This window comes from Xyrauchen texanus, chromosome 31, assembly GCF_025860055.1.
Source record: "Xyrauchen texanus isolate HMW12.3.18 chromosome 31, RBS_HiC_50CHRs, whole genome shotgun sequence".
NCBI lineage: Eukaryota > Metazoa > Chordata > Actinopteri > Cypriniformes > Catostomidae > Xyrauchen > Xyrauchen texanus.
Window position 1 is genome coordinate 12,451,270 of NC_068306.1, and position 26,555 is coordinate 12,477,824.

Consider the following 26,555-nt stretch of genomic DNA (forward strand, 5'->3'; position numbering starts at 1 on the left):
TGCACACTCTGACACGCTGGTGTCAGGAGCACAACCTCTCCCTCAACGTCAGTAAAACCAAGGAGCTTGTTGTGGACTTCAGGAAGAAAGACGGAGAACACAGCCCCATCACCATCAATGGAGCACCGGTGGAGAGAGTCAGCAGCTTCAAGTTCCTCGGTGTCCACATTACTGAGGAACTCACATGGTCCGTCCACACTGAGGCCGTTGTGAAGAAGGCTCACCAGCGCCTCTTCTTCCTGAGACGGCTGAGGAAGTTTGGAATGAACCACCACATCCTCACACGGTTCTACACCAGCACTGTAGAGAGCATCCTGACTGGCTGCATCACCGCCTGGTACGGCAATAGCACCGCGTACAACTGCAAAGCCCTGCAAAGGGTGGTGCGAACTGCCAGGAACATCATCGGAGGTGAGCTTCCCTCCCTCCAGGACATATACACCAGGCGGTGTGTGAAAAAGCTCGGAGGATCATCAGAGACTCCAGTCACCCAAGTCATGGGCTGTTCTCACTGCTACCATCAGGCAGGCGGTATCGCAGCATCAGGACCCGCACCAGCCGACTACATGATAGCTTTTTCCCCAAGCAATCAGACTGTTGAACTCTTGATCTATCAGGATCAATAATTAGCACTGCACTTTATTAATCTATAATCTCACACTGGACTGTCAACATATTCTCCTCAATACAACTGCTATATATATATATATACACATATATATTTCATATACTCCCACTTATTGTATTGTATTGTATATTCTGTTCTATATTCTGCATTGTATATAATTATTGTGTTGTGTAAGTATGTGTACATCTGATTTGTAAATTGTTTTGTGTAAGTATGTGTACATTTGATATGTAAATTGTTTTGTGTAAGTATGTTGTTTATTGTAATTGTTATATGTCTCGTCACTGTCATGACTGCTATGTTGCTCGGAACTGCACACAAGAATTTCACCTACTGTTGCACTTGTGTACATGGTAGTGTGACAATAAAGTGATTTGATTTGATTGATTTGATTTGATTTGATAGTGCAAACTCAAAACTGAAATCAGTGTTAGCTAAATTAAACAAATGGCAGGTAGGCCTAAGTCAAACACTGATGAGGCATGCTCATCTCCTCACTTCTCCAGATTATTCCCAGTGAGTATGTAAGTCTAGGTGGTCTGGATCTGGCCTACTACTTAACATCCCACTTGCCAATGCTGCAGGGGAATATAAACTTCTGCTTCCTTCTGGCTGTACCACCAAGTTTTTGGGGTGTGGGTAATTTCTTGAGCACATCACCTCTAGGGATGACTCCTTCATCATTTTCTTTAAATGTAAAGATGGGCTTTCCATCCACAGACTTCTTACAACTTTGCCTTAGAAACTTTGCACTGATGTCTGCACCCTCAACCTTCTCCACCAATCCAACGTAGTTATAGGATTTGGTTTTTACCAGCAAAGCTCACAATGACAAAGTCACCAGAAGACAGATCCTTGTCACCATCATCATCATCATCATCATTCTGGACATCTGAACTATCATAATCAGTGGTGTCGTTAAGTGGAATGGAGATGTCACTCTCTTCTGAGCTACTTTTGACTGTCACTTTCTTTTTGGGTTTGGTTGGTTTGGACATTTTCAGAGCCCCACTCTTCTTATTTTCATTCATTTTCTGTTTTTCAGCCCTTTTATTTTCTTTGTTGTGTGTGTTCTCCAGGTCATCTTCTGCTTCATCGTCAGTGGTGTCATCAAGTGGAAGGCCCATGGTGCTTTCTTCTGAGCTACTGTGCACAACCTTTTTCTTTATGATTTTGGTTTGATTTGAGCCTTTCAGAGCCCATTTCTTCTGCCTTTCATTCTTTTTCTTTTCCTTTTCAACCTTTTTATCTTGTTTATCTTTGTGTGCCTTTTCCAGCTCCATCTTCTCAGGTGTGTCGGTCACGATTCTTGTTTTTACTTTCTTTCTCATCATTCTGGGCCTTCTTGCTGTGGCTTTTGGCAAGGGAAGTATGACTTTTGGAGACACATAACTCCCATGGGCACCAGAACCAGTTTCATCACTTGATGAGTGCTCAGGATTTGGTTCCGGAAGAGTGGCAGGTGGCTCCCCTGAGTCTGGACCTGCTTCAGGACCTGTGGCATGGGTTGGCTCCTCATGTGATTGTCCAGGCAGGTCAGCAGCAGCAATGGTGGAGGGCTCTTCTGGGTTTGGCCTGTCTGTTACCACTGATGGGGCATAATCTTCATTTGGGAAGATATCCTTGTTGTATGGGTAAATAATCATAAGTGGGGGCCACTGGCACAACTTAACCCAGGCCCTTTGGCACAAATCACCCCAGACCCACAAATTGTAAAAACTAGCATGATCCAGCAGTTAAGAGCTAACATCATGCTAACTCTATAGACTCATTTTGTAGCCTGATAAAGCACTAAAACATGTGTAAAATGTTTTCAGACTTGTCTATAATTGTTCAGACGCTACAATCAAAAAACCTTAATCATAGAAAATTTTACTTTGAAAGGAAAAAAAACAGTTTTTTGAGCTAAAATGTGCTTACCTCTCATGTCATGTGTCTTTCTTCTTTGGAGGATGAGTAAAATGGATGGCTTTTCAAAATTATGTGGTCACATGACCAATTTCTTCTATGGTTTTCCAGAAACAAGGGGTGGATCTACTTCCCCCCCGGCACAAATCACCCCACTCTCCCCCTAACACTTATCGTGTCTAAACCCGCTATAGAAAATGCTTCTGTATTGCATTATTCAAATTTTTTATTTATTTGATTTTTCTTCTAAATATTCTTATCAGCATTACAGTTTTAGATAAAAGTTGAACTGGGAAAAAAAAATATATATATATATATATATATATATATATTGGTGCATTTGGGATGTCCTCTGCCTTACTGAGAGCAAACACTGATCAGGCTTGGACTCCACAGTTTGTGCAAAACCTGATGATCCATGTTATCCCAGCATAATCTGAGAAAGTCAGAAGATTATCTTGTGTGCTTTAATGGAAGAATGCAAATCCTGCACTTGTAAAAAATTAGGTAACGTGGTCTGTCACAAATTTGCATGTGTTTGTGATCTCGAAATAATAGATATTTCTTCAGCTATGTGGCCTCGTTTTTCATCGTAGCGTTTCTGTGTTTTAGAATGCTCAGAATTCCCAAAATGTCTGTTTATTTCCAGGTTTAAGGGGGTCTCATATTTTCAACATGGTTTCATTCTTTTGGACTTGACTGTAGGCCTACAGTATTTCATGCAATTATGGCAAAACACATTTTTGTCATATAAATGAGCAAACAGCAGAAATGAAAGTCCATGTCTTTCTGGAGTAGTGGCAGAAATAATTTTTTTATGTTGCAAAATTCGTAATTGTATTTTTATGGGGGTTTTTTTTACATTCATAAGACACATGTTTATTCTAGCATATAAAACCACACAGTGTGTCACCCTTCTGTGACAAATACTTCAATTTAAGCAGTCACTTGAAATAAATTCTCCATCTGAATATTAAGAATAATGAACTAAGCCTTAAAGAATTTTAAGAAATACATCAAATGTTACAAATAACAATAATAATAATAATAATAATAATAATAATAATAATAAAAAGGCTTTAATTACAATGACAATTTTAGCCCCCACATATTTTGAGTAAATATCTACTTTTATAGCTTGTTTTTTTTTTCTGGCTTTTTTCAGAACCTGGTCTGGAGACACAGGAACCCAGTGTTCAGCACACATCACTCATCTGTGTCATAGAAGCCTTTCAATTCAAGCCCTCCCCATCTCCTGTGCATGCTGACATCAGCACTTTGTCATGTTCTGAGAGGTCTGCTTTGTGTAGTCCAGATTCAATTTATGCCCAGTGGAGGAAAATAACAAATTTAATAAAGTAATTCACAAGCTGTAAATTAATAATGTCAAATGGGCATTTGTTCTTGTACATTTTAAAACTGTCCAATGTGTGTGTGTGGAGAGATGGTTACTCAAACTTACTCAGCTTAACCTTAATTTGTTACTATTACTAGTTTTAAAGGTGCACACAGTAACTTTCTGTTTGTGTCATCTTGGACTTTCAGTGACACCTAGTGGTGTGGATTTAGCATAATTCAAAATCAATGGTTTTCAATTACAGATGCAATTGTAGAAATTCACAATTCACAATCTGCCATGATTAATTTAATCTAAGCATGAAAGTGTCCAATAACAAGATGATACTGAGATTAAGCGAGTAGTATTCAGCTGGTCATGTGATTCTAAAATGGCAGCCCCCATGAGGGCACCCCTGCCCATGTAGAATAAAACAGCTTTTATAAGGTTACTGATATGACTAGAGTCCTCATCTCATGTGAGTGCTCGTGATTTTATATATATGTTTCAAAATTACAATTAATTTCTTTAGCTTTAGGAGTACAATTTTTTATGTGAAAAAATTACTTAGTGCACCTTTAATTTTTTAAACCCTAATGTTATCATAAAAACATTTAAGTGGTCCTAATTAAACAGCACTTAAAATGTCACATTTTGGAATCATAACTCAAATAGACACACGTTCTATAAACTTTGGGTTCGAGTCACTAAAATTATCAAGTACAAAATTGTGGCTGTGTGGAATACCCACAAGCCCTTGTGCTTCAATACATTTTGTATGTTTGATCAAAACAAGGGAAATTGTGTCAAAAAATAATCATTGTTCTTTAAAAATGTATAAAGTTTTATTTCTTATGACTATTGTAGGTTGATAGTTGTGCATCACCTTTAGGGTAATTAGTTACTTCTGGTAAACTTGGATCCTTGTTAATTTTAAGCCATTCTGCTTTACTCAATTGTACTTTCCAAAGGTGCAAATTTATATGCACTAAGAAGTACTGAGTAGAATTAAATGTGCCACAGCTAGATTCCAGTCATAATATCCCTTATACTGTATAAGACGTGATATAACTCAATTTAAATAAAAACAATGATACTCATCACAGATTAATTACGTTTATTGTTAACATTACTTAAAAAAAATCAGTTCAGTTAACTTGAGTCAAATAAGTATGTTTACTGGGGGAAAAGCATGCAAACCGATTGCCTTAAAAAATCTGCAAGGTCAACTAATTCGATTTTAAAGTCTACATCAGCATCTCACGTAGATATAAGACTCATATATACTGCAAAAATGTCTGCTAGAAAATAAGAAATAATACATTTAGTGATGAATGCATAGAACAAGCAATTTGGTGCAGTTTTCCCATATGCACATTTTCAGTAAAAGAAAAAAAGTGATAACAAACATAATTTGAATGTAGTTACAATTTAAAAGCACTTGCTTGGAAGTCTTCTAATGAACCATTTTTTTAAACCATTTTCTGAGGAACCTCATCGAAATACTTATTCATAGGGTGACCAGAGCTCTAACGCTTGCTTGTGGCTCACCCCTGTGGATAGTCAGAAGCACAGCAGCCAATGCAAAGCAAAGCAAATCAGTGCTTTGAATGTTTATGACACTCAACAGTTATACCAATTCATGCCAACATAAGGAGAATGGCAACACTGTAACCTGCAGTTTACTTTGTAATTTAAAGAAATATGAGAATTAGGCTTTGTGCTGTAGCCTATATCGTTGGCTACTTCTTAATGGATAAGAAGGCCAACGTTTTATGTGCTCTGCACATTGCCCCCTAAAAGGGTTTCTCTAACAAACATGGACTCATTCTAATATTCTACACTTACATTTACATTTAATCATTTGGCAGATGCTTTTATCCAAAGCGACTTACAAAAGAGGGATAATACATCAGAAGTGATTCATCAGTGGTACGAAAAAGTGCTGCATTACAAAGTTACGAATATGCTCCTCATGTCACTTTCTCAGTTTCTTGATGGCTCTCTCACTGTGCCTGGTGTAGAGGGGAGGATAACGGGGGTCACGTTGTATGGCATAGGCTAAAAGCAGAGTTGGAGATGCTACTTTGAAACTGAAGTTTGACCATTTATAAGCTGCCCAAATGTTGTATAACTAGAGCCAAGGTACTAATTTGAAAAAGTAGTTAGATAGCTGCACTGAAATCAAGCTGCTAACATAATGTAGTGAACTACGTTGAAGACTGTAAGGTGGGCAATATTTTTTAAACACACTTTTTCCCCCCAACATTACAGCCTTTCCTATTACTATCGGATGATATAATAATGTAGGATAATATAATCAGAGCCATATTTTCTTCTGCCACATTCTGCCATTAATTTTTTGACTCACTCCTGAATATTGCATAATGATTTTTATTAGTTATAGGTTTATTTGTTCAGGGATAATTCACAATATACTGTATATATTTTAACAGTATTGGCTTAAAGTCCCAATAGTCCCTGGGTGGTAGTTACAGTACATATTTTATTTATTTATTTTTTTAACCTTTATTTATCCAGGTAAACTGTTTGAGAACCACTTCTCATTTACAAACATGACCTGCTAGCTATTGGCAGAGAGGAGATGGTAGATTGATGTAGCCAATTCAGGGATGGAGATTATTAGGAGGCCATGATATATAGGGGCCAATGGGGGGGAATTTGGCTAGGACACCAGGATTACACCCCTACTCTTTACGAGAAGTGCCCTAGGATTTTTAATGACCACAGAGAGTCAGGACCTCAGTTTAACGTCTCATCCAAAAGACAGTGCTTTTTTTACAGTATAGTGTCCCCATCACTATACAGGGGCATTAGGACCCACACAGACCACAGGGTGAGCACCCCCTGCTGGCCTCCCAAATACCACTTCCAACAGCAACCTTGGTTTCCCCCAGGAGGTCTCCCATCCAGGTACTGGCCAGGCTCAACCCTGCTTAGCTATAGTGGGCAACTAGGCACGAGCTGCAGGGTGATATGGCAGCTCGTGCCTAAATTTACATTTATGCATTTGGCAGATGCTTTTATCCAAAGCGACTTACAGAGCCCTTATTACAGGGACAATCCCCCCAGAGCAACCTGGAGTTAAGTGCCTTGCTCAAGGACACAATGGTAGTGGGGCTCAAACCAGCATCCTTCTGATTACCAGATTACCAGTTATGTGCTTAGACCACTAAACGACCACCACCACTCCATATATACTGCATACATACTGAATACATACTGCGCTAGAAAGCAGTGTGTATTCACAAATAAATCAAAAATAACAATAATCACCCTATCCAATTACAAACATTCTTTAAAAAATAAAATGAGAATAAAAATGTCTCATTAGTGATGAATTAGTGACAAACAAAAATTAAAATGAGAAACAAAACATCTACAACATAATTTAAACAACATAAATAAAAAAATCAACAACTCAAAAATCATACCGACTCTATTTCGTGAACACATGACTTTCAGCAATTTTTTAACACCTAATTTAAACACTTTTAATGTGCTACACTCTCTAATAATTCTCGGAAGAGAATTCCAATATTCTACTGCTTTAACTGAAAACAAAGAATTTTGTTGATCTATATTTAATGTATCAGTCAACTCTAGAATGTTCTGTGTGACCTTGGTTCTCCTATCACCAAAATTAAAAAAAAACTTAAACTTCATTGTGTACGTGAGAACACTTGGCAATAAAGCTTATTCTGATTCTAGAAGAGAAGCAGTAGTAGCATATGTTACAAACTGTTTAAGAGGTGGTGGGGCAAAGCAAAAAGTTATCAGTGTGACTCATCTCTTATTCTTGATGGCACACCATTTACAATGCAAGTGAATCGGGCCAATTTTTCCAAAGTTTAACACTTACATTTTATGCATTTGGCAGACACTTTTATCCAAAATGACTTACAGTGCACTTATAAGGGACAATCTCTGGGCACATAAGAAGTTTCACAAAAACATATTTATGTGTTAATAGGAAATACACATTTTAGACTTCCAAACATTCCTTTTTGCAAATAAAATAGTCCTACAACAGATGGTATGGTCCCAACAGAGCCCAGATCTCAACATCATTACATGGAGACAGAAACAATTGAGACAGCCGAAATAGATAGAAGAACTTTGGAAAGTTCTCCAAGATGCTTGGCACATCCCATCTGCCAACAACCAAGAAAGAAAATGTGATCAGGTGTACCTATAAGAATTGGTGCTGTTTTGAAGGCAGAGGATGTCACAACAAACATTGATTTAGATTTTTACTGTTTTTGTGGACTTTGTAGGCTACATTAATTGAAAACTATTGATGGCATTATTTCTGAGGGCATCCTCACTATGCAACATTTTTCACAAGTGCCTAAAAATTGTGCAGTACTGTATATAATGTGGCAGGGTGAGCAAGAGACAGACACAGTGGGTGTGCGCCAAAGCCTTGTATAGGCATTTATTGGAAACAATAACAAACGTAAAAATGTCCAAAAGGGGTAATAAAGTGTCCAAGGGGGAATAGTGTTCATAATCAAGAGGGAATCTGGCAGTCTTGCAGGGAAAGGGGCTCCATGGTGTACAGTAGGACAGCCCAGGCACGGGCTGGGTCAGTCGGCCGCTCACGCTCCCATCGAAGGTCCACGGTGCGACGGGTGGCGGCATCACTAGCGGCCTGTCTTCCCAGGTCCGCAGAAAACGTGAGGGGAAGGCGGCCCGGCATCTAGCCCGTAGGCTGCAACGTGAGCAATTCTCCCACGGCGATACATCATCTCCGAACCCTCCCAGCTCTGGTCCTGGGCGTGCGAGGATGTCAGTGTGTGTGCTCACATGGAGATTTGAAACCAACACCTGTTCCCCGAAAAGGGGTGCGCTCTGCGTTTTAAAGACAGCGGTAACGAAGCCCCCATCAGATGTGCTTCATTCACCGCTGACTAAACGAGGCTTATTAATTATGCACCTCTTCTCGCTCTCCCGCCTTGAGCCTGGCTAAGAGGCGGGGCGACGATGACGAGCCGGAGTGGCGGATAAAATATGCTCTTTTGGACATTTTCATATTCATTTTTGGATATTGTCTCGGAGGCTTTGAACGCACACCCACTGTGTCTGTTTTATTTATTTTTATTTGACAATTTTAAAATGTGCTCTGTGTTATATAGTCTCACCAATTTATTTCCTATAGCGTGTTACATTTGTGTGTGTGTGTGTGTGTGTGTGTGTGTGTGTGTGTGTGTGTGTGTGTGTGTGTGTGTGTGTGTGTGTGTGTGTGTGTGTGTGTGTGTGTGTGTGTGTGTGTGTGTGTGTGTGTGTGTGTGTGTGTGTGTGTGTGTGTGTGTGTGTGTGTGTGTGTGTGTGTGTGTGTGTAACCATAGGTTTCCTTAATCTGAGCGGTTCAAAGCTTGGTGAATTTTCCTTAATTTACCACCTGAAAACACGAAAACACACACACACACACACACACACACACAAACCGGACTAGATTCTGAGTCTTGGTGGTTTTAGCAAACAGTCCCCTGTTCAGGTCAAATTTAACACGCTATAGGAAATAAATTGGCGAGCCTATATACAGAGCACATTTTAAAATTGGCAAATAAAAATAAATAAAAAGGTCAGAATGCATAAAATACACACACATAAATGAAGGGCTGAGACTGTAAAACATCCACAATGCAGAACATACACACATACATACACATGTAACCACGCACACACAAAGAAATTTATGTGTGAGACTATAACAGAGCATTTTTTATTTTTATTTTGTCAAACAAAAAACAATCAATCGCCAACAAAGCAGAACACACACACAGACCCGTAAGGACTATAACAAATCCTCAATGCAGAACACGCGCGTACACTCGCAAGCACGCACGCGCACACACGCGCGCACACACACACACACAACATGCAGTCAGGAGCCAGTAGGTAATATGTAGTAATTATGTTCTAGCATATCTACCATCAAAACAATAAAAAATAAAAAATAACAGGGAACCATATTAGCAACAACCAACTCCAAATTCAAAGCATAATAAAATCTTCAAAGCATTATTTAGAGAATCTACATAATATTGTCCTACAGTACATTAAAGATGGTCAAAACACTAGAAAACGGAGGTATTGCTGGTGCAGGACCATGCTAAGAATTGAGCTGTCAGATAAATAGGACACACTGGACCAGATCATAACTCTGAAAAAACAAAACAACAATAAAGCCAATATGTTAGTATGTTATGTCTAGTGACTTTGTTTGAAAGACTGTGCTTCTCCATATCCCATGGTGGGAGACACCCAAATCAATCCCTGTGTGACAAAACAGAACCTCTTCAGTATTATTTGTTGCCACCTGTAGGCCTCGAATTCTATTTGCCACCACTGGATTGCTGTTGTCATCAAAACTGTATGGTTGTTCCAACTGCTGCTGCTGTTGTTATTGGTGTTACTGTTGTTGTTGTTTGTTTATTGCTTGTTTTATTGTGTTTTTTTATGTTAACCACTCCCGTGTACAAAGGTGTGGAATAATAAAGGTCTCATTTAAACTTCTTTTGTTGGTGTAGCTGCAGCTGTTCCCTTTTCAAAGGATGTGTCTATAGGAATGCGTTTCCTGTCACTGTACTCTCGCGCACCATACATAGCTCAAACATATATGTTACACCCATATAGGGTAAACAACTATTTCATTGGTGGGTCCAATGGAATGTGGTTTGCTGGACCATATAATTAAGTGCTGTACAATAAACGTTAAAGAATTTGAAAGCATTGGGTCTCGGTGTCATTTCTTTCTTCCCTCAGCTGAGCCGCATCGAGACGGGGATTGCGGATAAAGAAAAAGAAATTAAAGACATTGAATGACAAAATTATCTAACAAAAGGAGACCAATGAATGCTGCAATAAATCAATAGATGCTTAAAACAATCTATTTCTACATTGAATGCCATGAATGGCGACTGAGACAACATACATTTTTGTGGCAACCATCTTGGATGTAAGCTAAAAAGAAATGTCTCTTTTTCAGGACACTGTATTTTAAAGAAAATTTTGTAACAATCCAAATAACTTTACAGATCTTTATTGTAAAGGGTTTAAACAATGTTTTCCATGCTTGTTCAATGAACCATAAACAATTAATGCACATGCACTTGTGGAACGGTCATTAAGACACTAACAGTTACAGACGGTAGGCAATATTATAGTTATAAAAACGTAGGACACTAAAGAGACCTTTCTACTGACTCTGAAAAACACCAAAAGAAAGATGCCCAGGGTCCCTGCTCATCTGCGTGAACATGCATTATGCATGAGGACTGCAGATGTGGCCAAGTCAATAAATTGCAATGTCCATACTGTGAGACACCCAAGACAGCGCTACAGGGAGACAGGCAGGACAGCTGATCATCCTCGCAGTGGCAGACCACATGTAACACCTGCACAGGATCGGTACATCCAAATATCACACCTGCGGGACAGGTACAGGATGACAACAACAACTACCAGAGTTACACCAGGACTGCACAATCCCTCCATCAGTGCTCAGACTGTCCGCAATAGGCTGAGAGAGGCTGGACTGAGGGCTTGTAGGCCTGTTGTAAGGCAGGTGTCACATGTTAACCTGTTGACTGTATAAACTTGGACTTACACCCATATCACTTGTACTGTACATTGCCTGCAAAATTAACATCTGTGTACATCAGGGAGGTGTTATGAAGTTATTATTTTGTTCAGTCTAAAGTTTGTTACTGTTGAGTTTTCAACTCTTAATAGTTTGTTTTCTTAAAGTTTGTCACTATTTTTCTAAAATAACAAAATGCCAGAACATACAATAATTCATTTGACAATTACCTTTATTTTCCCACAAACGTTCCACAAACCTGGTAGCAGTTAAACTTCCCAGTTCACACTCTGTACAACCAAACCCATAATCTGGGTCAAACTGCTTTTTAAAGCATCAGCCACATCACTTCCTGTGGAAGCTACCATTTTGGTGTGATGTCACATGGGAGAATTTAGGGTAGAAACATTCTTCTGTTAATGGTTGTGGTATTACCTGTTTGGGGAAGTTATTTTATTTGAGTGTTGCAAACTTTTTAGTTTGTTTCTGTTAAATTGGTATGCCCTGTAGGTGGGACTTTAGCCTATAAATAGGCTTGCTGGCTGAACGCATTCAGCTCTGATTGTGGATTGAGCAGCGTTGCAAACTTGGGCCATTCGGTTTAGCCAAATTATCTCATTGTTGCTGTTTTTGTTTTCTTTTTGTACAGTTTTCTTTATTTTTGTTTCCTCCTGCACTGTAAATATTTTTGCACCTTCCAATTAAACACCATTTTTGGATTATGCATCAACGTTTTGTGCAGCACGTCATTTCCTTTTATCACCCCAACTGTTTGGCCTCTTTACAACAGGCCCTTACCAGACATCACCGGCAACAACGTCACCTATGGTCACAAACTGGTCCACCTTAGCTGAACAAGCCAGGACTGACAAAAAGTGCTCTTCACTGATAAGTCACGGTTTTGTCTCACCAGGGGGGATGGTCAGACTCCCGTTTATCGCTGAAGGAATGAGCGTTACACCGAGGCCTGTATTGTGGCGCGGGATCGAATTGGAGGTGGAGGGTCCATCATGGTCTGGGGCGGTGTGTCACAGCATTATCGTCTTGAGCTTGTTGCCACTGCAGGCAATCTGAACGCTGTGCATTATCCTCCACCCTTATGTGGTACCCTTCCTGACATGACCCTCCAGCATGACAATGCCACCAGCCACACTGTTCATTTTGTGCATAATTCCCTGCAAGACAGGAATGTCAGTGTTCTGCCATGGCCAGTGAAGAGCCCTGATCTCAATCCCATTGAGCACGTCTGGGACCTGTTGTATCGGAGGTTGAGGACTAGGGCCATTCCCCCTAGAAATGTCTGGGAACTTGCAAGAGCCTTGGTGGATTAGTGGGGTAACATCTACACAGCAAGAACTGGTAAATCTGGTGCAGTCCATGAGGAGATGCACTGCAGTACTTAATGCAGCTGGTGTAACTTTTAGATTTTTTTTAAATTATATATATATATATATATATATCTCAAAAGCTGCCAATGACAATCATCCTTGCCTTATGGGAAGAATTGCAAAGAAAAATAACATATTTTTTTTTAATCAGAAAAACAAAAAGAAAAGGTTAGAGTGGGCAAATAAACAGACATTTGACAACAGATAATTGGAAAAGAGTGTTATGGATCTTAACCCCATTGAGGTTTGTGTTATCAGCTCAACTGTAAGATGTGTGAGAAGTGCCCGACAAGACACATCTCTGACAAGTGCAACAGGAAGCGTGGAGTGAACGTGGAATCACCTGAGTATTTGGACAAACTGACAGCTAGAATGATAAGGATCTGCAAAGCTGGCTTTGCTGCATGTGGAGGATTTTTTTTAATAAGAACTCTAAGTAGTTTAAGAAGTTCTTGAGAATTGTTTTCAATTGTAATAATAATTTTTCATGTTGTTAATGTCCTGACTATACAATGTGATCAGTTGAATGCCACTTTGGAGAATAACTAATTTCTTTCCATAAGAGCAAAATCTGTACATTTATCCCAAACTTTATTAATTATTTATTAAGAAATATTAATTGTTAGAAAAAGTGTGCCAAAAGAGTATAGAGACTTTAGTGACCCTATGTAACATATGTAATAGTGTTGCCATATATATTTCCACTTCTATAAATTGTATGTTTTATTATTTAATATCTAAGTTTAATATCATAAAATATCTATTTCTTTGTTAATTACAAGACAAATGAGTATCATATTCATACAAAAAAACCACATGGTGATTCTTTACTTTTTAAATATTTAGGCTTGCCAAAAGCTGTCAACCAAACCATTAATTTTTCAAGCGTAGACAACAGGTTGGTAAACTGAGTTGCTAACGGTCGAAAGAACATGTCATTTTGAATTCCTAATAAATATGAAAAGACAATGCAGAAAAGCAGAGCGCATGTGGCGGAAGACAAAACTTGTAGTCCATTATAACATCTACAAAGACAGCATCCATGCTTTTAATATGGAACTAGGCAAAGCTAGACAGACTTTCTTCTCGAATATTATAAACAGCAACTTAAACAACACACGCACTCTTTTTGCGACTGTAGAGAGACTGACAACCCCCCCAAGCCAGATTCCAAGTGAATTGCTCTCAGACAGCAAGTGCAATGAGTTTGCTTCTTTCTTCTCTGAAAAAATCAATAATATCAGAAAGGTGATCAGCACATCCTTGAGTTGTGCTGGGGTCAAACAAATCAAACCACAACCTGAGAAAGTAGTTACTATGTCTGATTTCAAAGAAATTGATGGAAAAATTTTGGAAGAAACCGTACAGCACCTTAAAACATCAACCTGCGCCCTTGATGCACTTCCCACATCTTTTTTCAAAAGTGTGTTCAACTGTTTAGAAGCAGATCTCCTAGAAGTGATAAACTCCTCACTTCTCTCTGGGAGTTTTCCAAACTCCCTGAAAACTGCAGTTGTCAAGCCCCTCTTGAAAAAGACCAATCTGGATAAGACCATATTAAGCAACTATAGACCGATCTCAAATCTTCCTTTCATAGGCAAGATCATTGAAAAAGTTGTCTTCAATCAGCTGAACAAATTCTTGAACTCAAATGGATACTTTGACAATTTTCAATATGGTTTCCGATCGCATCACAGCACAGAGACAGCGCTCATAAAGATAATAAACGATATTCAGCTTAAATACTGATACAGGCAAATTATCAGTACTGGTACTACTCGACCTCAGTGCTGCATTTGACACTGTCGATCACAACATACTTCTTGACAGGCTGGAAAACTGGGTGGGGCTTTCTGGGATGGTCCTAAAATGGTTCAGGTCATACTTAGAAGGGAGAGGTTATTATGTGAGTATAGGAGACCATAAGTCTGAGTGGACGTCCATGACATGCGGAGTCCCTCAAGGCTCAATTCTTGCACCACTCCTGTTCAACCTGTATATGCTCCCAATGAGCCAAATAATGAGAAAGAACCAAATTGCTTACCACAGCTATGCAGACGACACACAGATCTACTTAGCCCTATCACCTAACGATTACAGCCCCACTGACTCCCTGTGCCAATGCACTGATGAAGTTAACAGTTGGATGTGCCAAAACTTTCTTCAGTTAAACAAAGACAAAACTGAAGTCATTGTGTTTGGAAACAAAGATGACGTTCTCAAGGTGAATGCATACCTTGACGCTTAGGGTCAAACAACTAAAAATCAAGTCAGGAATCTTGGTGTGTCTCTACAGTCAGACCTTAGTTTCAGTAGTCATGTCAAAGCAATCACTAAATCAGCATACTATCATCTGAAAAATATTGCAAGAATTAGATGCTTTGTTTCCAGTCAAGACCTAGAGACACTTGTGCATGCTTTCATCACCAGCAGGGTGGATTATTGTAATGGACTCCTCACTGGCCTTCCCAAAAGACCATAAGACAGTTGCAGCTCATACAGAACGCTGCTGCCAGGATTCTGAGCAGAACCAGAAAATATGAACATATCACACCAGTCCTCAGGTCTTTACACTGGCTCCCAGTTACATTTAGGATTGATTTTAAAGTATTATTACTGGTATATAAATCACTCAATGGGCTAGGACCTCAATATATTGCAGATATGCTCACTGAATATAAACCCAACAGATCACTCAGATCATTAGGATCACATCAGCTAGAAATACCAAGGGTTCACTCTAAGCAAGGAGAGTCTGCTTTTAGCTTTTATGCCAGCCGCAGCTGGAACCAGCTTCCAGAAGAGATCAGATGTGCTCCTACAGTAGTCACATTCAAATCCAGACTCAAAACACATCTGTTTAGCTGTGCATTTACTGAATGAGCACTGTGCCACTGTGTGTCCGACTGTTTGTACTGTATTTTATTTTATATTCTAAACTGTTTCAATTATTCTTATTTTTTTTAATTCTTATTTTAATCTCTTCTATGTAAAGCACTTTGAATTACCATTGTGTATGAAATGTGCTATATAAATAAACTTGCCTTGCCTAATATTTATAAAATATAGATATATTAAATAGGTATTCAAATTAAGATTTTAATATTTTGTGTAGTGTATGTTTTACAGAAAATGCAAACCTCAAAAAAATGGGGTAATGTAAAAGATATAATTTATTGCTCTCAACCTGACATACTAAAATAATTGCTGTTTATAATGTAGAAAGTATTATTCCAATTCATGGACATCTTCCTCTTCCAGCATGCAGGTGCGAGCGATTGCGCCGGTCACGGCATATGGGTCACAGTTGGCAGCAGGACGGCGATCCTCAAAGTAACCACATTTGTCCTGACCCACCTGGCGGGGAATACGGATGCTGGCCCCTCGGTTGGCAACACCTGCGGAGAATTCATGGATGCTGGCGGTCTCATGGAGACCTGTGAGGCGGCGCTTGTTATCCTCACCATTGTGTGGGTCATAAACACGAATGTGGTCTGCATGGCGCTTTCTCAGTTTCTCGATGGCTTTATCGATATGTCTAATGTAGAGGGAAGGATTATGGGGTCAGATGGGGACAAAGCACAATAATAATCTCACTTTCAATATTTATAAATATAATAATTAATACAAATAAAATACATTACATTATTGTGCATGGAACAGCATTGATTAAGCAATACTAAAAAGGTGTTGTAGAAGGCAATATATATTTTTTCCATACAATTGTACATAATCCTATCATTGGCTTGCAGTTCACAGCAATCCATTTTGCAATTGAATTTGTTAATCAGCCCAGGTAGACTTATTATAATGGCTTTTCTAAGGACGCATCTATATACACATGCGTCCTACGCATGCTTTTGGAACGTTGTCTGACTTTGGTTACGTTGCATCATATATACAGAGTTTTTGGACACTGTGTCAATTAAATTTAGTTTTAAATTTAGAGCAGCACACATCAAGACACCTGTATTTTGAGTTGCGCTCTGTCCAGCAGTATTTGAACACAAGAACGCATTTTCATCTTGTACTGTCTACTGTCAGTAGGTGTGGTTTGTTGCCTGCATAGCTGATTTGCGCTTACTGCCCCCTGCTGAAAACACAAATGTGGTACTTCAAGCTTGAACTGCGCCAATGGTAGGAACATTTCTTATTACGGTCCGGGGGAATAATTAATTGTGTTTTTAACGTGTCTATTCATATACAGTATATAATTAATCACTGTGTTAAATCGACAGCCCTAATTGTAATTCTTAAAGGGGACCTATTATGCTAAATTAACTTTTATATAGTGTTTGAACATAAACGTGTGTTGGCAGTGTGTGTACACAACCACCCTATAATGATAAAAATCCACCCAGTCCTTTTTTTTTTAATACCCATTAATCATAAGCACTGTCTCAGAACAAGCCATTCACAAATTCTGTGCAAAGTGATGTCACTTTTTATAGGCCCTGCCCACGACTGTTGACGGACACTGCCGCACCTGTACGCCAATTAATAAGTGAACATTACGCAACATATACAACATATTTGTTGTGTGTGTTTCATTATAGCAAACACTGAACAGTATTTGTGTGTGTGTGTGTGTGTGTTGCTTATCAATCGTTGTAAAACTGCTGAAAAAAACTCTACAATAAATAAATTATTCAAATAAACATTCGGAAACATCCTGGTTCATTCTCAAAGTTGTTACTTCTGACGGAGTCTCTCCCTCATCAGTGTCTGACTCCAGTTCAAACATATAGGGCTAAACACCACTATTTTAGCTGTCAGTCATATTGCTTATGATGTCTAGTTATCCGAAGTAAAGATGTCAAAACTCTACCCTATTCTGGATACAGGGCTGGACACATTCTGGGGACACCAAAGATTTAAATGACATCTTGTGAAAAGTTTCATTTAAGCTAAAATGTCTTAAATTTCTCTAATCTCACTGATATATGTGTGTGCATGGCTCATCAGTACATACTCAATTCCTCCTTGCTCTCTGGTGTGCACAGTGCTCACATTGGTGTGGCAACCAGCTCCATTCCAATCTCCTTTCATGGGTTTTGGATCCAGACTGGCCACCACCCCAAAATCTTCACACACCCTGTTTAGCAGGAAACGGGCAATCCACAGTTGATCGCCCATCTCAATACCTTCACATGGCCCCACCTGGAACTCCCACTGCATAGAGATCAAACTATTCAGACTGAGCATCCAGAACATGGAGATACCAACAAGATCATTTTAACTTAATGGCAGTTACCTGAGAGGGCATGACCTCTGCATTAGTGCCACAGATTTTGATTCCAGCATAAAGACAGGCTTTATAATGGCACTCCACAATATCTCTGCCAAAGGCCCATTCAGCACCAACACTGCAGTAATATGGACCTGAAAGAAGAGAGACATAGAATTCAGAAAGGAATTGAAAAGTCCCAGATGTCAGGAAAATAAAATATAAATAAACTTAGGGAGCAAAATACAGCTGGTTTAATTCTGATTTAAGAGTTAGAAAGAGAGTGGAAAATCATCATTATGTACATCAACTGTTTTTGTTGAATAAAAACACATTGACTAACATTATTAAAAAAAAAAAAGTGGTAAATAAATATAAAACAAATGTCCACTCATGATAACATTCACATTCTCTTTAACCTTGTGGCTTGGGGTAGCCAAGTCTGGGCCAGCCGTAAGGGTGTCCATCCACTCCAAAAAGAGTATACTCTTGTTCCATGCCAAACCAAGGGTGGAGGTCTTTGACCTTCTCCATGATCTTGTTACAGTAGTTACGATGGTTTGATTCTAGGAGGAAAAAAAAATACAAGGCTTGAGATCTTCAGCAGTTTTGCTGCTATAAAATCATTACAGCTACAGATTTCTCTAATTGGATTTGTTCAATATCATGGCACTCAAAGTTCAACCTACACAATTTTTTCATTGTACTAAAGAAATTAGTAAAACCACACTGGCATACATTAAAGGAAGGGTCAACTATCACATGAAGGTAGATTTTAACCGAAAGATTATTTTTTGTGTCTTCTAAAGGTCTGATAATTCTGAATATTGACCCCACATCCGGGGATAAAGTAAAATGTAAATGTACTTTTCGGATCACTCTGCAAATCCTTACAAGTAAGCTATTAAAATAATTAAACCCAAATCAATGTCCATTCATTTATTTATTTGGGAAATAGTCTTTAATGAGCAGGCAGACAGTCATTTTTGCAACATAGTCTCCTTCTCACATAATAACTTTCAACTCTAATCATTATTCCATGTTAATTTAATTAATTATTTCATAGTAGCCGTCATGTAGCCATGTTATAAGTGCTGTCGGCATCCTGATCACCCTGTCTGGGTTTATTTTGTGATAATGACCGGCTGACTGAGGATTGACTCTTACTTATAGTATTTCATTTTTTAAAAAAGGTATTCTTCTTAGATCAATGCAAATAAAAGTAAATCTCCAGTTGGCACAACTTATTCCGTACAGTATGACAACATACCTCACTGTAGGTCAGCATTTGTTCACTTAACCATGTCTTTTTTTCCCCATAACAATAATGGTAGAAATATTCTGCAACTTTTTGTCATAGTGACTTTTAGGTGTGTGTCTATACTGAAAATCTACTCTGATGAATGGATTTAAAAAACAAATATATATATATATATATTCTGCACCATGAGTAATATGATGTATTTTCCTTTCTTTAGTAGTTTCTTAAACCATATCCATTCATGTTCACAATTACATTACATACATACATTAATTTATGCATTTGGCAAAGGCTTTTATTCAAAGTGACTTACAATGCATATAAGGTACATTTTATCTTTATGTGTACCCTGTGTTTGGAACCCATGACCTGCTATTGTTAGTGCATGCTCTACCAGTTGAACTACAGAAACAAATATCTGTTATACAGTACCTGCCGGTTCTCGGGTGTGCTTGAGCACCTCACACAGGACTAGTTTGTTAGGGTCCAAAAGGAAGGGGTCCCTGAACATGCTGACTGGAATCAGAAGCATGTCGCTGTTGGATCCTTTAGCCTGCCCTGTGCTGGAACCATCAAAGTTCCATTCTGGCAGATCTGCCAAAGGACAGGCAAAACCAGCATAAGCAACATATTGGAGATATTTCAGCTGGAGGAAATGAAATGGTCAACTCAAGATTAAACTATACCAGCGATACTCTTTGGTTCAGAATCCATGGTTCGAGTCTTATTACGCAGACCCTCTCCTGAGCCATCGATCCAGATATAAGTGACCTGACAGAAGCCTCGCTGAGGCAGATTGAGGTATTGCTGGCGCAGGGCCTTGTTGAGACCAGAGCTGTCAGATACGCAAGACATGCTGGACCAGTTTACAGTAAACAATAAATCTGGGAAAATGAAACAAAAAAGATGAAAACCAAATTATGATGTGTTCTTCTGATAGCTTATCTATGAAAAAATCATTGGATGTTTTTCTCTTTGATTATGGTCTTTGTTTTACAAAACAATTAAAGAAAAGTAAAATTAAAATCTTGTCAAAGTTACAACCTGTGGTTAAGTTCACTGACTTTTCAACCACTTTTAAATTTACAGAAATAACTAAATTTTAATTATCAAACTTTTATAAAAACTCTGAAACCTCTTCAGAGATTATTATCATAAATTAAATGGATTGTTGTTATGACATAATGATAAAACACTTTTTGCGGTGTAATTTTACAAGGAATTACAAGCTTAGATCTGATATTCAAATATTTAATGCTGTTTTTTATTTATATGCAAATTTGCATTTCTGAATTAGAGGCGCACTTTTGTTGTGCATTCCTGAAACAGAAAGGGAAAATGAATGTTCTAGTCTAAAGTGACAAAACAACCATCAGCAATTGTTAGAGAAAACGGTTAGAGTGAACTTTTTAGAGTTTACACAATAAAAAAATAGACATATATATATATATATATATATATATATATATATATATATATATATATATATATATATTAAACTATTCAAAGAGTTATAGTGTATTGATGTAGTGATAGCATTAGAGTATTAATTGTCATGCTTTAATTATTAAATGTGTGTTCAGTAATGTTAAAAATCAATTAAAGTATAGTATATAAAGTATAAATGTGAATAAAGTATTAAAGTAAAGTATAAATCAATTAATACAAGGAATACTTACTCAGAGAAGTTTATATGATGTTGTACTTGGCTCCACTTCATAAGAAGACTGAAACCTGCTTGATGAATCAGTCAAGATAAAAGCAGCCTGTAATCATGCTTATGTGGCGTGTGACGTAAAATATGCCTGATGAATGATGTCCAACCCTAATTGCACCCTTGGGTGACAAAACTGTCATTACTTCCACATCTGAGTCATATACAGATGAAGTCTGACGTTTACGTACACTTAGATTGGTTATTAAAACTAATTTCATATTAGCAAACTATATTTTGGCATGACAAAAGTACATTTTCAAACAATTGTTTACAGAAAGATTGTTTCACATTTCATTGACTTTATTACAATTCCAGTGGGTCAGATGTTTACATTCACTAAAGGTGTGTTCACACTTGGCAGGTTTGGTTCGATTAAAATGAACTCTGGTGCCATTGCTCTGTTAGTGCGGTTCATTTGAACAAGTGTGAATGCTGTCACTCGAACCTTGGTGCGCACCAAACAAGCGGACTGAGACCGCCTGAAAGTGGGTATCGATCCGCTTCCAAACAAACTCTGGTGCGGTTCAATTGATATATGAACGCAACATGGACCAAAGACGTCTAAACAGACTAAAAACTAATTAATTTGAAGAAGTAATTTGCCTAATTCTGACCTAAAGCATACCTCGTTCTTCTCATCATAGGAGCTATGTTGCCCATTACAGTTCGGAACAGGCGCTGTCCACCGTCCTTGCAACATATCTTCATTTGTGTGTGCAACGGAGGAATTCCTGCTGCTGTTTTGACTCATTTACACATTTTATTGGGTCTTCGTTTGTAAAAATACCACCATATATACATAAATATCACGAGCGCATTTCACCCAGCAGCCAGCATTGTTTTGAATGATAGGCAAGTTCCGTAAAAAATATACGTCATAAAAGCTGTCCATTCAGGTTGTGATTTTTTCCTGATGCCTTTGGCTTTGTATCGTTAGGTTCGGTGTTAAAAATGCCAGTGCGAATTTGTGGTGTACCTGTGGATGTATTTTAAGACCTACCTTCAAACTCAGTGTCTCAATGCTTGACATCACGGAAAAATCTAAAGAAATCAGCCAAGACCTCAGAAAAAAAACCCTTGTGGACATCCACAAATCTGGTTCATCCTTGGGATCAATTTCCAAATGCCTGAATGTACCACGTTTATCTGTACAAACAATAGTACGCAAGTATAAACACCATGGGATCACAGCCATCATACCGCTCAGGAACGAGAAGCATTCTGTATGTAGAATGTAGTTTGGTGTGAAAAGTGAAAATGAATCCCAGAACAATAGCAAAGAACCTTGTGAAGATGCTGGAGGAAACAGGTAGACGAGTATCTATATCTACAGTAAAACGAGTCCCATATCGACATAACCTGAAAGATTGCTCAGCATGGAAGCCAATGCTCTAAAACCGCCATACAAAAGTCAGACTACAGTTTGCAAGTGCACATGGGGACAAAGATCTTTTGATCTGATGAAACAAAAATTAAACTTTTTGGCCATAATGACCATCATTATGTTTGGAGGAAAAAGGGTGAGGCTTGCAATCTGAAGATCCCCATCCGAACTCTGAAGCATGGGGGTGGCAAAATTATGTGGATATATAGAAGCAACATCTCAAGACATCAGCCATTAGGTTAAAGCTCTGTCACAATTGGGTCTTCCAAATCAAAGCATACCTCCAAAGTTGTGGGAAAATGACTTAAGGACAACAAAGTGTGGCCATTACAAAGCCCAGACCTCAATACGATAGAAAATATGTGGGCAGAACAGAAAAAGCATGTGCGAACAAACTCCAGTTACTCCAGTTACACCAGTTCTGTCAGGAGGAACGGGACAAAATTCCAGCAACTTATTGTGAGATGCTTGTGGAAGGCTACAAAATAACTTTGACCCAAGTTAAACAATTTAAAGAAAATTCTACCAAATACTAACAAATTGTATGTAAACTTCTGACCCACTGGGAATGTGATGAAAGATATAAAAGCTGAAATAAAGCATCTCTCTACTATTATTCGGACATTTCACATTCTTAAAATAAAGTAGTGATCCTAACTGACCTAAAGCAGGGAATGTTTTCTACAATTTATTGTCAGGAATTGTGAAAAACTGACTGTAAATGTATTTGGCTAAGGTGTATGTAAACTTCTGGCTTCAACTGTACATCCAAATCGACTGTTCAACTAAACACTCTGCATTGTTGTGGCAATTTTGTATGATTGGTTTGTTTGGCACAACCGTTCTAATAACAGAAGTGCGATCATAGAGAGGGATACAATTAAAGCCATGCGACATATAACAGGAAATGTTCAGCAGAATGCTAGCCTGTCTCCAGTCACTTTCATTGCATCTCTCCTTAAAATAGATGTGAATAGTGACTGAGGCTAACATTCTGCCTAACATTATTTTCTGTTCTGTGAAAAAAAAAAAATCATACAGATTTGGAACAATATTAAGAAGAGTAAATGATGACAGAATTTTCATTTTTGGGAAAATTATCCATTTAATATGCTGATTTTGAATATGTTCAGTCTTTTCGATGACAAATAAATCCTTCTCACCTCAGTTCCCATACTCACAAGAGTATACACTATGGTTAATGTGAGGATTTTGTTTTCCACTGTAAAGAGAAACATCAGCACAAAGAAGGCGCAGAGGACCAGAATCTTTACAGTCCGATTCATATCTGATGAGCCAAGTCTTCTGTTGGAGACCTGCTGAACAGGGCATAACAAGCCAGTAAATTACCTGATTACTAAAGCTGATTAATATACGGGCCACTGCAAAAATCCAATGAACAAACACAGTCTTAATTCCTTAAATAGAAATTGCATGTTTGCATCTTACCTGACACGTCACCACTTACCATAAAGAGAGTTATAATACAATGAAAAACGATAATATTCACAAAGGCATGCAGTGTCATATAACCTGTTCTTCCAATCTGTCTTCATTGCTGTGGCATTGTAACCAACCTTTCCTGGCACAGAATAAAGGAAAATATGATCAACAGTAACATGAAGAAATGCAACATAAAATGTTTTAAATGCAACCAGTTCTACAAACCCATCTGCACTGCTGTACTATCTTGATACTATGATAAGAAGGTATGAGAAATCTTATCTGTTTTCTGAGACAAAAAATGAAAGTAAAATAGAACACCCAAAAAGGTGTACTGTATTTTTAGCCTACATGGTATTTACGTTTAAAAGAATGACTACAGACGTCAAACCTTTCTGATCAGACAAGCCCAAAAATGAACACGAAACTGCTTGCTGAACTATGAAACTCCAAAATGTTGTTATCAGTCTTAGATGAGACATACCTCTGCTCCAAAAACATCAAACCACACAATAGTAGTCTATGAAATGCATGTTTAATGAAAATCATACACACTTGAAACATACAAAACAAGAAGTAACTGCAATTATTTTACAAAACGTTAACAAAAGGCAGAAATATTAATACAAAACCACATTGAACAATTATAAATAAATAAATAAAATTAAATAATCTTGCAAATGTAATTTGTCATTATTGTGATAAAGCTTTTCTTGCAAAGTAATATGGCATAGATTAAATTCACTTTAAGCATTCAATAAATACCATGTACAAGTGCACAGTGATAACTAAGTAACTGTGTGATCACAGTTCAAAAAATATAGTGTGAGTAGAGTACAAGTAACTGTCCCAAAATCTACTCAAGTAAGAGTAAAAGATTGATCACAGTTCAACAAATGTAGTGTGAGTAGAGTAAAAGTAACTGTCCCAAAATCTACTCAAGTAAGAGTAAAAGATTAGCTCATTTAAAAGTACTCATGAGTAGTGAGTATTGAGTACTGAGTTGCAAAACCTATGCCCCATTATAATGAACACTGTATGCCAACTTTTAAAACCTTGTTTTAGAAACAACACTGCATAAGATATTTAGGTTTTTCAAAGAATGTATTTTTAACATGTGTATTTTGTCTTACTGTTCTGGCAGAGTTTAATTAATCAATTAATAAAAGGAAAAGGAACATAAGGCCACTCTGCACTCTTACTGGGACCTGCTTTAACTAGCTGTACATTACTGTTTTCTGCGCTTGTGCTGCTAATCTTACTGATGAACTTGAGAAGGCAGATGTAAAACAAAAACAACAACAATTTACACTTCATTTAAAATGGCCTAACACAGTAACAGTGCAAAGTAATGATAGGATAAGTTTACAGACTAGTAATGTTAAAGTTTTTGTAAACAATGGAACAATTAAACAATGATCAAGAGTAAATCAAGACTAAAAGGCAGATAAAAAAAATATTAAAACAGGCCTAGGAGAGGTGTTTATTTAAAATGCCCAAAACAAAGGGCAACCTGGGGCCTTCGCAGTGGAAAGGGCTATGTGAAGGAAGAGTAGAGAAGACAGGGGAAGGTCCATGTGATAGTGGATGGGGTCCTGGATCCGCAACGCGCTCCACGCCTTTGTCTGAGGCGTGTGGAGCAGCAGCTTCACTCAAGCAACCCAACTTCCCTGGGCCTTGGCACTTGATGGTAATAGAGGCTCGGCATCCTGGCCCATCGGTTGTGATGCATGCTCTAATCCCGGCATCGCATCTAACTCGCGCCGGGGTGCTGGTCCGGCAATTCATCTAACTCACACCGGACACTCACTCGTTCCAGGACCTGCGAAGACGCCAGCAGGTAGAGACCGGTCTCCCGAGAAGAGGAGTGCCGTCTTGTACACCTAATGTGCATGCATGTTCTCGATTGATTGACACGTGATGTCTGTATCTAAAAGGTGATTGGCTATTTTACCTGTATGGTGGGATTTCCTTTTCTAAATTTGTTGACCCTTGGCTGCTGTTGCCGTTGGGCATTCCAATTTCTCCCATTTATTTTAATAGAAGTGGACCGTCTCTGCTAAATAGTCTCTGTTTTGACAAGCAGGAAATGTTCATGGAACAAAAATGACACCACGTGACATAACCAATGAACAGTCCTTGAAATGGTCAATAGGAAGGACCAGCATTGATTAAAGTTCATGTGTGAGAGGCAGTGGCACAGCATACAGTAGCTTCAGTGTGTTGTCACAGTGCTGGAAGGATGATTGAGAAATTCAAGGTCAATAATTATCTCCGACAGCTGCTTGTCATGCTTTCCGGATGATACGTCCACTTTTCTTCAAGTCTCGTCTTTTGTTCCTCACCGGCTGGCTACTGACTCTCCATGTTCCATGACAGACATGGGCACTGGTGGTGAGAGTGAAGTCCACACTGTTATGAAGGCAACCAAACATACTACCAAAAGTTTGGACACTTTACTGAATTTGTGTCTCACGATCTTTAAGGTTTTTAGTTGTATGTGTCCTTATATTTGTTTTAAATCATCAAGCTACCAGATAGAACCAAAATATTTAAATAAAGACCTTTTTGCCTATAAAATTTTTTGTTGATTATATTACGTGTGTGTGTGTGTGTGTGTGTGTGTGTGTGTGTGTGTATATATATATATATAT

At 38.3% G+C, this 26,555-nt stretch overlaps 1 protein-coding gene across 2 annotated transcripts; it reads right to left on the reverse strand.

Annotated features, from left to right (window-relative positions):
* Window positions 1-15,999: 15,999 nt before the first annotated feature.
* LOC127625229 (glutamine synthetase-like) lies at window positions 16,000-23,683 on the reverse strand. Of its 2 annotated transcripts, XM_052100387.1 has the most exons (8): window positions 23,622-23,683; window positions 21,037-21,091; window positions 20,044-20,241; window positions 19,790-19,951; window positions 18,516-18,662; window positions 18,124-18,251; window positions 17,842-18,041; window positions 16,000-16,407 (listed from the first exon to the last, which is right to left on the reverse strand). In XM_052100387.1, exons 3-8 carry the CDS (start codon window positions 20,210-20,212, stop codon window positions 16,098-16,100), a joined length of 1,116 nt encoding a protein of 371 aa, XP_051956347.1. In that variant the 5' UTR covers window positions 20,213-20,241; window positions 21,037-21,091; window positions 23,622-23,683; the 3' UTR covers window positions 16,000-16,097. The 2 variants fall into 2 exon arrangements, with proteins under 2 accessions (XP_051956347.1, XP_051956348.1); XM_052100388.1 differs by lacking the exon at window positions 23,622-23,683 and having other exon boundaries at window positions 21,037-21,106.
* Between the last annotated feature and the right edge of the window lie 2,872 nt (window positions 23,684-26,555).